Source organism: Bos mutus, chromosome 2, assembly GCF_027580195.1.
Source record: "Bos mutus isolate GX-2022 chromosome 2, NWIPB_WYAK_1.1, whole genome shotgun sequence".
NCBI classification, from domain to species: Eukaryota; Metazoa; Chordata; class Mammalia; order Artiodactyla; family Bovidae; genus Bos; species Bos mutus.
In genome coordinates this window covers 113,152,892-113,168,318 of record NC_091618.1, presented here as the reverse complement: position 1 = coordinate 113,168,318, position 15,427 = coordinate 113,152,892, and the positions used below count along the sequence as shown (strand labels likewise).

Sequence of the window (15,427 nt, the reverse complement as noted above, 5' to 3'; positions counted from 1 at the left end):
AGTGGTCCTGTCCATATGAAGTGACTTTTCTTTTTTTCACTAAGTGATGCTAGAAAATTAAGTATCCATTTGGGATAAAATGAACAATTTAAAATCTTATCTATATGTGTTATTTATTGGTAGAAGGAGCATAGTGAAGCCAAGGACAGTCTTTCCAGGTAGATTATTAGCTATATTGGAAATTCCTCCTTAAGGAAGGGTTTGTTTATTTAGTCAGATTGCATTTTCTGAGCACTTTTGAGTGAAGCATTATCTAAAGGGATGTGTGAACCAGTAAATAGAATTAATTCTAACATAAGCATGTGTAAAGGAGATGGCATTTGAACTAATCTTGAAGGATAAGTAACGGTTAGTGTTAGTTGCTCAGTCGTTTTTTTTTTTATAGGTTCCATTAAGAGAATTAGCAATAGGAGTAGGAATGCCCTCTTAATATTGTTATCCTCTCAGTCGGGTTGTATTTCATTCTTGCCCTATCTCATCAGTTGCTGTATTTGTTCTGTGTATTTTCTTTAAATCTTTCTTCTGTCTCTCTAGAGTCCTTTATCTATATTTAGCATTCTGTCCTCCTTTTTCCTTGCTATCTTGTTACAAATAATGTAAAATGAGTAGCTTTAAAACCATCTGAGAGAGAAAAGCAAATGCTGTATATTAACACACACATGTGAAATCTAGAAAGATGGTCCTGATGAACCTCTTTGCAGGGCGTGGAGGCACAGGCATAGAGAACAGACTTGTGGGCACAGTGGGAGAAGGAGGGGTGGGGCGAAGTGAGAGAGCCAGCACGGAGACGCGTGCTACTCTATGGGTGCGACAGAACGTGTATACCTTGAGCTGATTCATGTTGATGCATGGCAGAAACCCACACAATATTGTAAAGCAATTATCATCCAATGAAAAATATTAAAAATTCCTCATTTTATGGACTTAAAATTTATCCAACATAGGATACGTGCTATTTGTATGCTGAGACTTTTAATTAACTTGTAAAAAAGCTAATACTATGAAGTGTTTGTGCAAGTATTTAAGTGTTTGTCATAATGGTGCAGGTGGACACCTGATTATAGAGTGATCACTACTCATTTATGTTGTGTGTTTGGATGAATTTTATACGTATCTAATTCTTTTATCTTTTCACTAGGGAAATAGAAACCAGTTTCCCCTTAACTTCCAACCATCAAATTCTCTCTGCCTCTGAGGTCTAACACAGTTCATGGCACATAGTAGCTAATTATTTACTGAATGAAAGAATGTGCTTATGTCTTTTCTTCTCTCATGTAATAGAAAAAGAGGTGGCTGTGCTCCCTCAGTTAAACCTGTAAGTGCTATGGATCATCATCCCCTTCTTATTTCTTAGAGACTTCATTTCTGTGTTTTCAGTCTCTCCCTCTGTAGTGGATCTTTCTCATAAACATTTACACATGTTCAAGTCTTTCCTGTCTTCACAAACTGAACAAAACACTTCCCTCCCCAGACTCTCTTCTCTGGTCCCTTCAGCCTATACTGTCATGTTTCTGTCTTCCTCTCAACCCAGGTGTTTTGAAAAACTTACCTATACGTGTTATTAAACACTTTTTCGCTTCTTGCCCGTGTTCTTAGTTTCTGTCTTGATGTCTTGATTTTTCTACAGTATCTAATGTTGACCACTTCCTCTTTGCTTTCTTTTAATACAGCACATTTTCCTGGGCAGATTCCTCCTCTTCTGTCTGTTTAAATACCTGCATTCTTCACAGGCTAATTCTGTTCTCATTCTACTCATAGCCTTTGAATTTTCTAACCTACTTCTTTGGATGGACTCCATCTGTGCAGGTCCAACTTTTTTTTTTACTGGTTTGTCTGACAACAGTTCAGACTCCATGACCAGCAACACTGAACTCATTAACTGTCCTTCTTTACCTCCACTTGAACCTTTGCTAGTGTTTACTATTGCAGTGAATGGCACCGCCATCTACCTGGTTGCCCAGGCCAGAGTGCTCTCTCTTCCCATTTCCCTCCTTGATTTTTAGTTGTAGTTATTCTGATAAATTTAAACTGTTTGAGGCATTTTTCTTGGTTGTACATTCTAGTTTTCATTAGTATAAATTGGAGATATTAGATAAAGCATATTTTATTCTTCGTGCTACTTTTGGCTCCAGTTATTAATGACTAATACAGATCTAAAATAATTTTCTATTGAGATTTTTAGTTTACATAAGTCAAAATGAAAATGGGCAGAAATTTATGTTTTACCAAAGACGATTCTATTCAGTATTCTAAATCATGTATTGTTTTTTAAAAGATACTGTTTTTTTCTGAATTGAAAAAACCTCTTAGCTCACTTAGAAAATGATGTCATTTCATTATTGATATAAAGAAAGATGTTTGGCTATGCTGAGAAAATGATGTAGCCTCCTGCCATATCCACTCTTCGTCACCATTGCATGCTCATTTTGTTTCTCAGTCTGGTTTATAATAAAATTCCTTGAAAATAAAAAATCTCTCTTACATGGGTACCTCCTTCCACAGTGATACTGTGGTTGTGGCCATTGTGGATGTTTTTGCAAGCATTGACTTTAAAGGTTAGGTTTATGAGTAATAATTTCATAGTACCTACAGGTAGGCCTAATTGCATTCCCATAGTTTCTACAAATGGGTATAATTGATACAGACTGTACGAGAGAGGTTTAAGGCATTAGAATTTGTTCCAGTCTGAGTTGACCGTTAGATATATTGACTATTTGAACAGTTATAATTAAGTTTCAGATTGTTTTATGACTTAGCTTGCTCAAAAAAAAAAAATTGGCTTTCTTACTGAATTTTAAAAAACAAGCTCTCATGCTCTCTTTTTGGCTTAATCTCTGATATTTAGAATAAAACAAATTGTTTTAAAAGAATAATCCACAACAAGGAGCAATGATTATGCTCCACCAACAGATGATTTTTTTACGTATACATAGTATTTACTCATTTTATCTTAGAGAGGCTCAGATCTCTTGCTATCTTTTTGGGCCAGTGGGCTGCTTCTCATCTGTATTTGTTTTTTCTTTAGATATTAGGATCAAGGAAGAAGAACCTGATCCTGAAGAGTGGCAGCTCAGTGGTGATTCTACATTGAATACCAATGATCTAACACACTTAAGAGTACAGGTGGTAGATGAAGAAGGGGACCAACAACACCAAGAAGGAAAAAGACTTCGAAGGGTAGCTTGCACCTGTCCCAACTGTAAAGAAGGTGGTGGGAGGTATGCACACATGCAACATACTTTTTTTTTAGGCTGCTGATATCATCATCCTAATTTTTGAAATGCTGCATGCCCTGTCACCTAATTAAGGGAAATTATTCATTACATGATCATCTTGTGTGTTTGTCTGTATGAGTGTGGCAGAAAAAGTTAGTGAACAAAATATGTGAAATCACATTTTTAGTTCTGAATGCCTTTTTTTAAAAAACTAAAATTAGTTTACTTTAAAAAGAAGTGTAGTAAGATGGCATTTAACAGGCCCATATCAGATAATTTGCAAACCAGCAATGAGATTTGCCTAAATACTGATTAGAAAGTTGCTTCTTAACTTGAGAATAACTTATATAATATAAAAATAAGTTTAGAAATTGGTGATAAAGTGTATTTTCCGTTTTCAACAGAAATGAATAATAAGCATTAATGGTGGAATTTTTTAAAAAGTGAAACTGTAATATTTCTGTTCCGTGTTTTTAAAAATAAACATTAAGCAAAAAATGACACACTCAAAACCTATCAGTAACTGTATTAAATGTGGATGGATTAAGCTTAATAATTAAGAGATTGAGTCTCCAATTATCCTTAAAAAACAAACTCCAGCCTTACATTGATTATAAAGAACATCTTAAATTGGCACAGAAATATTGAAAATAAAGGAATGAAGGAGATTTATTAGGCAAATGTTAACAAAAAGGAAATATGCATAGCAGACATGGTATCATTTGATATCTATTTGATATTTTCACCTAATCAAATGGATAGATAGGGATATATTTCTTAATAACATGAAGTTTTCATCAAGAAGTTTACTAGCCATGGTACCTTTTCCCCACAACTTTGAAGTGTATAGAGAAAAAACTGATAGCACTCTAAAGACATACCAACCAAATCCTCCAGTCATGGTGAAATATCTTAATATACCTCTGTCAGAAATGAGCTATTTAAATAGACCAGGGGTGGGGGGATCTATTAATAGAGTTAATGAACTTGATCTAATAAAGCCTACCTGCCTTTGAAAAGTTGATCTGTACACTGGCCAGCCCATTCCCATTAATAATAATGACTAATTGTTAAAGTGAGAGCTTACTATGTTCTAGATAGTCTTATATGTGAGGCGTGGAGAGGATGAATGGTTTTTAAGAGCATGTACAACTGGGATTTGGACCCAGTTTCTTACTCTTGGACCTGTCTTAACCACTATACTGCGTCCTGAGTAAATTTGCTTCTGCATCTGATCCTTAGGCATTTGTATTTACTAATGGTAATTATTCACTTGTTTGATTTATTCTTTGAAATGTTTTGGTCAATTTAAATAAATTAGTGTGGAATTTGGTTAAACAACAACTTTTCTGAAGTTTACCCTCATTTTTAGAAGAATTTTCAAGATAAATTATTCATTAAAGTCAAATCTGAGGGTCATGGCTTTGCCTGTGTTTTGTTTATTCTTTTTCTTTAAATTGAAAGTTTCAAATTTATGTTTATTAAACTAAAACATGCTCAAAAAATTCAGAAATATAGAAGACTATTAAAATAATACCTAATTTCTACCCCACTTGAAGATGACTGTTGTAACATATTTGTATTTATCTTTCCAGACTTTAAATATATTTTAAAGTAGAATCACCTTCTCTGTTTTACATGTCTGTTCTTCTTATTTTGAAAATTTTTGTGATCATACTTCCAAGTCTACAAAAAGCTTGCATCAGTTTTTTATGACTATAGTATTCTAGTGTGTGGATGTATAAGAATTTAAAACTTTTTGGGAGTTTATTGTCAGTTAATTCTTACACATATGTCTTTGCACATTTGTCTGATTATTTCATCAGTATAAGTTGGCAGTGGTGGAATTGTTGGATCAAAGGGAAATGTCTCCTACAAAGTTGCATTAATTTATATTCCATCGGTGGTGTATGAGAACGTCTGTTTGCCCACACCCTTGCCAACAATGAATTTTACCATTTTTTAAAACCTTTAAAGTCTGAGAGATGAAAAGTAATGCCTCACTATTCTTTTACATAGTATATTTTTGTTACTTTGTGAGATTGAACATTTTTTGTTGATATTTTACCATTTAAAAATTTTGTAAATTATTTCTGTCTTCTGTGAATCTGTTAATTTGTTTCTGTGTCATATGTGCAGATATTTTTTTCCAGTTTTACATTGCCTTTCCATTTTTTCAGTGGTTTGCAAAATGTGATTGTTTATACAAGTAAGGAGAATTCTCACAGTTGGCAAACTTTTCTTTTAAGCACAAATTTTTTACTTGAGATGCATCGTTATTATGCTATTATTATGTCTTCCTCAAACTGAAGATTATAAAAATACTCATTTTCTAGAACTTCTGTGAGTTCATTTTAAAATAATTTATTCTGAGCAATTAAAATTGAAGTTCTTAAGAAAAAAACTATATTGTTTCTTAGCGCTCATTTGCACAAAATTCAGCTAATATATTCATGATAGGCACAATCATAACATTGGCAGTTGCTACATCCAGTTAATAGAAGCATAACATATAGTAAATCCCATTCCGCAAAGGTGAGATAGATGGCATTTTAGAATATTGGCCTTTTTCTTTCAGCAGTATTCTTTAAAAGAATATAATAGTGTGTGTAAAGTGGCATCTTTAAAGAACTAAATTTTGTTTTTATCTTTTTGAGCAAGGTGTAAAATATAATTAAATATTTAAAAATTATATTTGTTTGGGCATTTAGCGAATATTTATTAAGCAGAACCAGCCTTCAGAAACTTTGAAGAGAGGATAGTAAAATAAATTCTAAGGACATTATTGTTACATAGGCTTTGTGTGAATTAGACCTCAGCCCATTTTTTTGAAAAATAAGTTATTTTGTAAACTCTGTTACTTTCCCTGTCAGCCTTTCAGTTTGTGTTTTGTTTCTCCTGTCCCAGGCAAAAGACTCAATTTACTTTTTTAATCCTTCCACTCAGAATTTAGCTTGCTTCATTGTATCGTTCTGTCTTTGCATTATTAAAATTTTGGGAGCAAGTTTAAGAAGTCAAGAATATGAACTTAAAATTGTTAGTTTTTTTAGGTCATGTAATAGGTAGAGGGGTGTAAATATATAAATCAAGAAGAAAACTTATGGTAATCTTTTATTACTTAAAGGTTGTTAAGAAATTTACTTAAGTTCTTTTTCTTCATATCACATGCCACAAGTCCATATCTAGCATATCTATGTCTGGAGTAAAATTTGTCTTTGAATAGAAACTTGAACATGGGTATTGGGCTTTTCTCTTATATTGTATATTTTTGTGTGCCCTGTCTTCATTTTTTTCTTTCTTATATGCCTGTCTCATTTTCAGACAATAAATATGTCTTGTTTCCTTGTAATTCAATTGATGAACAAATATCTTTCCCTGGAATTTTGGTTCTTTGAAAACTCATTTGTTGCAATAATTTATTTTAGTCTTGTGCTTTGTTCCTGCTCTCAGGCTAAAATTTGCAAAGTTAGTACAATAATAGCACTTTTGAATTTATAAAAGACATTGATTCACCTGAGTGGCAGGCTTAGAAGAGAGGCAGGAAGTTATGAGTGTAGAATCAACTGAATTGGGTTCTCTGTGAAATTGCTATGGTGAACACAATATGTAAAATCAGTTTGTACACCAATAGCCACAGACATTGCTCCTTTTCTTTGGGCCATTCAAAAACAAATTTAAAAGAGCTAAACTAAATGGAAATACTGTTGGCTTTGGTTAAGACTTTGGCATTGCAGGTGAGCCAGCAAAACCTATTTCACTCAGCTCAGCTCTTCGAAGAGAGTTGTAGAAATTGGGGGTGGACTGGAGCTGAAACTAGAATTGTGTTAGATTATGACATCCTTGCCCTTGAGACAACAGCATGACTCCTCCTTGTCTTTACTTATGCTATTCCTCTGCCTGGAATGCCTTCCCTCCTTTCTATCTAAATCCTACCCACCTTCTCCACGAAGCCTTCTCTAACTACTGGAGCCCACATTGATGTCTCCCTGTTCAGAACACCTATGGCACCTAACAGCCAGCACTGCACCGTTTAGCACTGTTTGTCCTATGGCAATTTCACATGCTACTGAGTGTGAGTACATTAAAATATAAATGTGGGGAAATATGCATTTTTCCAGTAAAATTTGAGAAACAATAGGTATATTATATATATACAGGAGGATTTGCAGGCTTATGGACGGTTTACAGGCTATATACCTAGACAGATTGTGGGAGGAGGGGAAGTTGGGTGGGGGTCTTAAATGTATCTTTTTTAATCTCAGAGAAACTGTGAAGTTTATATAATAAAATTTCGACAATTGAGTCTAAAATGTCATTTTTTAAAATATAAACTCATTTATTTGTCTTTATTCAGTAACTATCCTTTTTTGTTGTTGTTGAGGTTGAGTAATAACATTTTCTGTAGTGTTTAATACAATTTGAATATCATTTCTGGAATCAAAAATGTTTCCTTCTTGCTTAGGCTAAGATACCTGTTCACCCATCTAAGCACATATCTTCTAAGCCTTGTTCTTGCCATCAAGTACTGAAATGTAACAGATGTAAAACTTTGCAGTCTGGAGAAACTGCATTTTATTTATGTCTCTGATGTATAATTTGGGGTATCTGCATGGTTATTAGTAAGGGAATTTTAACTGTAAGATAATTTTTATTTCATACAATTCTAGGGATCTAAGATGACAGGTTTGTCTAGATTTTTTTCCTCTGGTTTTCTGTAAGTCAGTGTATATTCAGGATGTGGCCATACAAATATGTGAATCAATAATGCATATATCATATTAATTTAAAGCCTGATTAAGGCATCTAATTAATTGTACCTGTGATGAGTTAATGCATCTGTTGTTGATTTATTTACTTTTTAAATTAGCTGACATCGTGACTTTGAATAGACCATTTAGTTTTCCTGTACAACTAATTTAATTGAATTGGGTCTATGCATAGAATTTGTGAATGGTTCTGACAAGATAATAAATAGCTTTATTATACACACTGTGTATGAAATGTCCTCTTAAATTATGTATTTCTTGAACATATTTACATTTGGACAGCATTCACATTAGTTGTGGAGTAAAAGAACATGTAAAACTTCCAAATTCTTATTTAAATTGATTTTAAATGGTTTTGGTTTCTGATTGACCGCATGGTGATAATGTCTTCTATTTGAAATTCAGCATGTTGAATATGATGAGTGGTATTGTCCGTTTGAATATTTTCATATAAGTATATATTATTCTGTGTGTGTTTTTTAGAGGTACCAATCTTGGGAAAAAGAAGCAACACATTTGTCATATACCAGGATGTGGTAAAGTCTATGGGAAGACCTCACATCTGAGAGCTCATCTTCGTTGGCATTCTGGGGAGCGCCCATTTATTTGTAACTGGATGTTCTGTGGTAAAAGATTTACTCGAAGTGATGAATTACAGAGGCACAGAAGAACACATACAGGTTACTAATCTTTACTTTTAACAGACAAAAATTAATTATATGGCTACATACTACCTTGAATTTTTTTTTAAGCATAGCTTACTGAACTGAATCTTTTAAAATATGATTGTTTACATCACATTGCTATCTTCAGCAACATCAATTTAAAAACACTTTATTCTAAACAAGCCATATATATGGCTTATCTTATAAAATAATGTTTTATCTTATGCAGACTATGGTTAGTGTTGTTTTTTTCAGTCAGTTTTTTGTTTTCATTTTATTCAGTGTCTTAAGTCACATTTATCTTCTCATTGTTAATTACGTCAATGTTCTAAATTAGTTGTATGCTTTTACTCTTGATCATTATTTTCTTCCTCCTTAACACTGTAATAATAATTCCTTTTCCTCTGATAATCTCATGTTTTAATATATGTGAAATAAGCAGAAAACTCTTTTCTTTGAGGGGTGATAACCACAGCATCTTTGATGTCAGGATTTTCATTTAATTATGTTTACATAGTGTTTGTATGGTTGTTACATGGAATGGACCTAGGAATGACCCCAATTGAATTCTAACTTAATATAACATACGCAGATAGTTTTCTCTTACTACTATATAATGATCAATTTGATCATCAGTCTATGCTCAACATTTGAAGAATTGATAAATATATAATGTATTTACAAAGCCTAGAGAGTTTAGAAGGAAGAATTATGGTGAAACCTTGAAATCTCTTAGATCTAAATATATAAAGTAACCCATGAAATATGTAGCAGTGTGTTATATGCTCTACTTGTTTTAATTTCTGTCTCATCAGGTAGGTAGACAGGTGAACTTTACCTGTTTGAAACTGCAACTGGCAATATAAGAAAGTAGATAAAGTATATCCGGAGGCAGAGATCAGTATCACTGGGCTAGTAAGGCATTGTTGGGCATTAAGACCTTAAGATGGGCCTATACTAGAATTTTCCTCAGTGGAATTTGATCAGCAGGATATGAAAAGATACAGTGTAGAAGGGAAGAAAGGTCTGTGATCAAAGTGTAGGAAACACTGTGTTAAAGGTTTGCTATGCGAGCGCCTTCAGGGAGCACCTTCAGTAGTCTCATAGTGAGCACTGTGCGGCTTCAGGTAGGGGAGGTGGTGGCAGCCTCTCATGGTGCCATTTTGTCACTGAGCATCTCCCAGAACTAATGTTTCAAGGGAAACTTTGGGGAATAACCTTCCCAGAAGAATAGTATGCAAATAGAAGAAGTGAGAGCTCCATTTGTCATGAGTGAAGATGAGATTCTGTTAATACATTTCTTTTATGTAGGATTGAGCCATGTTAGAGAGTCCTTGGAAGTTAAGTAGTGGAGACCTTAAAGTATTTAGTTATCTACAAATTACTCTTAAATCCCGTACCACTTAGTACAATGGTAAATTTCTGTACTCTAATAAAATTTGGTATTTAAGGAAGATTTTTCTGGCATTGATTTGTTGGATTGGAGAGGGAAAGCCTAGCATGTCGCTGTAATAGTTGAGGCATGAGGTCTGATGAGGACCTGCTGAGAGGAAAGTTGCTGAAATGAGATAGATAAGACATTCTGAAGACAATAAGAAAGTATTGGATTTGTTTATTGTATAAGTTCTCTGTGTATTCCTTTTAGTTTGGCCTTTTGCCTTACCTTCTAGTAATCCTCCCACATAGTGGGTCTTCAGCATAATAGAAGTTCTGTCTATCCTTTGTGTGTAAAAAATGTTGTTTTAAAGTACTTTAAAAAATTTTTTTGTTCATGTTGAAAAATAAATTTAGGCATCAGAGTCTTGTTAACTTTAACATCATGATGTATTAAGCTTGCTTTTGATTATTCCAACTGAAATCAGATAACCATCTCCAGTTCTTGGGACTACCCAGTCTTTATTAGATTTCAAGCTTGTGTCTTGGCTTTAATTCTGAAGTACTTTGTGTAGTTACTTGAATTTGCATTTATGAGTTGGAAGGTTAAATATCAGGATCTGACATATTAATAATATCTGAAGTATAGCTTAAAACTGTAGTTTTCTTTAAAGAAGTATGTTGCAGGTCATCATTTTTAAGCTGGTATCTTATAACATGTTTCAAAACTAACTGTTAGCATAGTTGAGGTATTAGATTCTTATCTGATATCAGTGTATAGTTTAATAAGTTTGAAGATTGCTTTTCACCCAAAAATAAAGATGATAAATTTGTTTTGAAGAAAAAATATTGCAGGGACAGCTCATGAATCAAATACAATTCTAATTGCATTCTGCTCCCTGTCCCTAAAACTGTCAGTCTTAGCTTATTTTCTTTCTCAGAGAACGAGTCTATTAATGTTGAATTTAAAAACTAAGTAACTCAATTTCTTTAACAGGTGAGAAGAAATTTGTTTGTCCAGAATGTTCAAAACGCTTTATGAGAAGTGATCACCTTGCCAAACATATTAAAACACATCAGAATAAAAAAGGTATCCACTCTAGCAGTACAGTGCTGGCATCTGTGGAAGCTGCACGAGATGATACTTTGATTACTGCAGGAGGAACAACACTTATCCTTGCAAATATTCAACAAGGTTCTGTTTCAGGGATAGGAACTGTTAATACTTCCACCACCAGCAATCAAGATATCCTTACCAACACTGAAATACCTTTACAGCTTGTCACAGTTTCTGGAAATGAGACAATGGAGTAAATATTACACAAATACTTATTCATTGTGGTTATTTTTATACAGTAGTGAGAAGAATATTGTTCCTAAGTTCTTAGATATCTTTTTATTGATGTGCAAAAATTTTTGGATTGACAGTAACTTGGTTATACATGACACTGAAATGCCTTACTTTGTATGATATTCCATAGTATATTAAAAATGGTAAAATTGCATGGGTTTTGTAGGTACTTTTGGAATCTAGAAGAAATGAAATTTTACCAAGTTATATAAAGAGAAAATTGAATTTAACAATGCGAATGGTAGTCTAACCAAATGCACCAATCCTGTGTGGTTTAGTGTAAAAATGAGAACATGTTGGTATTTATCTATTGTAAGATAAAAAAGTTGGTGGGTGAAAGAAATCATGTTATGATAAAAAAAATTTTTGTAATTTTCTTGATGACTGGAATTTTTATTATGCATAACTGACAAATCAAGTTTCCAAGCAAATGTTACATAGTGTAGGCTTTACTTAGCTTATCAATTTGTCATTTTGAAGCTAATTATTTTAATTAGGTTAACTATGTACAATATTTTAAGCATTACTCTTGTAAGATTTTGAAAAATACATTTTAACATGGAACTCTAGGGATAGTCACCTTTTAAATCCTGTTGAAAAGCCATGTTTAAGATTTAATTTGCCAAAATAATGTCTTGTTAATATCCTTTCAATAACGAAGTTGGGCAATATAACCAATGTTTAAAAAGGTTTAAAATGTATAGGTTGAGGCATTTGGGTGGTAAGAAAATGTTATAGTGAATTATCCCTTTTCTTGAATATTGGAGGACCAAAAAAATAAGGTTTATTGCGTCTTAGCAGTGATTTTTTTTTTTTTTTAATCCAATCTTGTTTCCAAAAACCACATGTCTGCCAGGGCCTTAAAAGCCATCATGTAAATTACCAGTAAAGTATAACATATGCAAACATAACAAAATCACTTCCATAGTGACGATACTCCAACCATATGGATATTAGTCATAGAGAACTAGAGGTTTTATGATATTTTTTTAAGTCTTTTTTTTTTTTTTGGTCTAGGTAGTCAGTCTGCACTTAAATATAAACCATTTTCCTTTTTTTGCTTTTTCCCTTAAAATTTATATGTATCCAGTACATTTAATTGAGAAATGTATGTTTTTTATTATGCTGTATTTTCTTTTTATTTTTTAATTATTGTTTATATTTTCAATTATTAAAAATGTACAAAATAAAGTTTCATTGCTGGTCTTGTAAGAGCTATACAATTTTCTTAAATGTATACCTATAACTGCAGCAGTTCACCTATTTCAAAAATTTGGAATTCTGTTCATTTGTTATTCTTAAGACCACCTCAAATTTAAAGGCTACCTTATTGTACGTTTAAAGTGTATTATAACAGTGTGGTAGTTAATAAAACACTATTTTTTTTCTTTTGAGTTTGTTGTATTCCTGTGCATTTAAAATAATTGCAGTGGTATGGGGTGAGAAAATTGGTATGGTTTATTTTTCTTAGCATTTTATTTGCAGATTCTTGATTTCAGACACTGAAATTATTGTAAACATATATATTAAAGGGAAGAGTAGAGGCTCCTGGAGATTACTTTTTTTCATCTAAGAATGAGCTTAGGAAATAGAACTTCTGAAAAAAATCTTTTAACTCTCAGCCTACGTTGATTCGTAGGAATTTTATCAGTCCATTTTGCAAAACCTTGTTTTTTGTTTCCCCTGTTAAAGCAATGCAGAATATTTTGATTTATCAAAAATTTGAGTTTACTTGAAGATTCTTAAGAATGATAACATAAAACAGCTTTGGTAACCATGACAAGAGTTATTTGAAAAGGTGGTTTTTTAATTTATGTGTATTTAATCATAAAGGCAGGGTAAGAGGGAAGGAAAAATAAACAGGATATTAATGTGAATATTTTAGATATTTTAAAATATCCAGTTACTCTACATGTATAGAGTAGGGTTAAAGATTTCCATTGTCTGTTTTCCGGGCCCAATCTGATACTGTCAGTAATACTAATATTTTTGAGTGCTTAGGACAACACTAGATACACATAAAAACAAAGTTTTTCTAAATGTGAGATTTAAGCTTGTGATGCAGAATAAGAAGTATTACTTGGAATAGTGAACATTAATGAATGTACATTTATTTTGAAGTTACAGGGCTAGAATTTGAATCTTTAAACTCCTTTAAATAATTTTTAGAATTTAAAAATTATGTTGAGTATGTGAAGAGGATTACATGAGAAGGTTGCTCACTTGAGAAATTACCCATTAAATCAGGAGATTAAAAAACCTTTTTAGAGTGACGGCGTAGCTGCTGCTGTTGTTTTTAATTGGAGGGTAGTTTACAATGTTGTGTTAGTTTCTGGGGCTGTGTTTAATACTGAAGATTTATAATAAGTTTATAGAGAGTTTTCAATCTGAGTTTCCAAGCAAATTTTATCACTTCTTAGAGCATGAATGCAATGAAGAAAGTAAGTAGTCTTAAAAATTGTTTAAATAAATTTTTAGATTTTTTTTGGAGAGCCTGCCTGGAATATACCAGTAAATTTTGGGTGTTTGCCTAACAAAAAAATGAAAGTTAGTATTCAACCTCAGCCAAGGTGACTTTAAATATTTCTGTTTTTTTAATAGAAAAAATGTTTAATACATTCTGGAAATTTAATATTTGAAGAATTACCCTAAAGTAATTTTTTTCTAGTTAAATAAAATCTCTTAGTATTATGTATGGGTGTAATGCTTTAGTGTAAATTTGCTCTTCAGTAGGTGTTTTCAGCAATTGCTTTGTTTTTGTCAAGGCTAGAGTTAGTACATACTCAGTATATTTACATACAAATAATTCCTGTTTATCAGAACATATTCATTTAGTGGACTAGGCGTCTGTACACTATACCTCAATTTAAAGAAAGTATCACTTGAGAAAATTTTATTTTCTGTAGATTGATACTTAATGACTTTGAGAAGTAATTCACTTAACTTAAAAAAGAACATAAAGCTTTAGAAAAGTACCTCAATTACAAAAAGGTGCCCTGTAAGTAACTTTGGGCAAAATAGTGAAGATGCTTAAATTATTTCAAAATAGTGAAAACATTCTAAGTAGTAAAAATACATTTAAGGTGAAGGCATGTCAAACATATTTCAAATAGGTCTTAGTATTCATTAGAAAATGCTGGGAGTATTTAACAATCCACAGGCCTAACTTCATCCCTGACCTAAATCTACATATCTGGAGATGGAGCGTATATATACATGACCATTGAAAGGTGGTGGTTTGAACTGCAGGGGTCTGCTTATACATGGCTATTTTTCAGTTGTAAATATTACAGTACAGTCTGGTTGGTCGAATCCAAACGTTACAAATCAGTCAGACGGCCAATTATAAGTAATATGTAGATTAACCCCGGTGTTCTAGGGTCAACTGTATTTTTAACAACTCCTCAAGTAGCTCGCAGCAGCAGCAGCAGCAAGTAGCTCTCATAAACACTCCTGAGTTAAAACCATAACTAGAAAAAGTGTCCCCTTGTATCTTAATTGTAGTTAGGATCATATTACTTGAAAATTTCTGTCTTATTAAAAATTTCAGTATTGTTTGAAATGTGAGATTATTACTAACATTTTGTTTTAAAATATATGTGTTGGTCATGCTACCCTACTAGTAGGCAATTTGGTTTTCAGTTTTAATTATGTTAAGTAGATAAGAATTGTTTTCAATGTAAGAACAATTTGTTTCACTAAATAGTATTTTTAAAACTTTTTGCCATGAGTGAATAAGAAGTAAGTCTTTTATAGTCTGATAATCAGCACAAAACGAAATTGGTTGATACCTTGGAAACAAAACTTGATATTTAGTGAAGTCTCTCAGTCATGTCCGACTCTTTGCGACCCCATGGACACCAGGCTCCTCCATTCATGGGATTTTCTAGGCAAGAGTACTGGAGTGGGGTGCCATTTCCTTCTCCAGGGAATCTTCCTGACCCAGGGATCGAACCCAGGTCTCTCCCACATTGTAGACAGACGCTTTACCGTCTGAGCCACCAAGGAAGATATTTAGTAAAATCATCTTTTTTATTTAGTGTTGGGAGACAGATA

At 32.7% G+C, this 15,427-nt stretch overlaps 1 protein-coding gene across 2 annotated transcripts in view; it reads left to right on the top strand.

The window, feature by feature from the left end:
- Positions 1 to 12,765, top strand: part of SP3 (Sp3 transcription factor) — a 58,234-nt gene extending 45,469 nt beyond the window's left edge. The window contains exons 5-7 of one of the 2 annotated variants that reach the window (XM_070358549.1): positions 3,026 to 3,218; positions 8,465 to 8,661; positions 11,018 to 12,765. In XM_070358549.1, coding sequence (XP_070214650.1) covers positions 3,026 to 3,218; positions 8,465 to 8,661; positions 11,018 to 11,334 — 707 coding nt within the window. In that variant the 3' untranslated portion in view covers positions 11,335 to 12,765. Of the gene's footprint in view, positions 1 to 3,025; positions 3,219 to 8,464; positions 8,662 to 11,017 lie in introns of those variants that run through there. The other variant, XR_011461683.1, reaches the window with a different exon arrangement.
- The last annotated feature ends 2,662 nt before the right edge of the window (positions 12,766 to 15,427 follow it).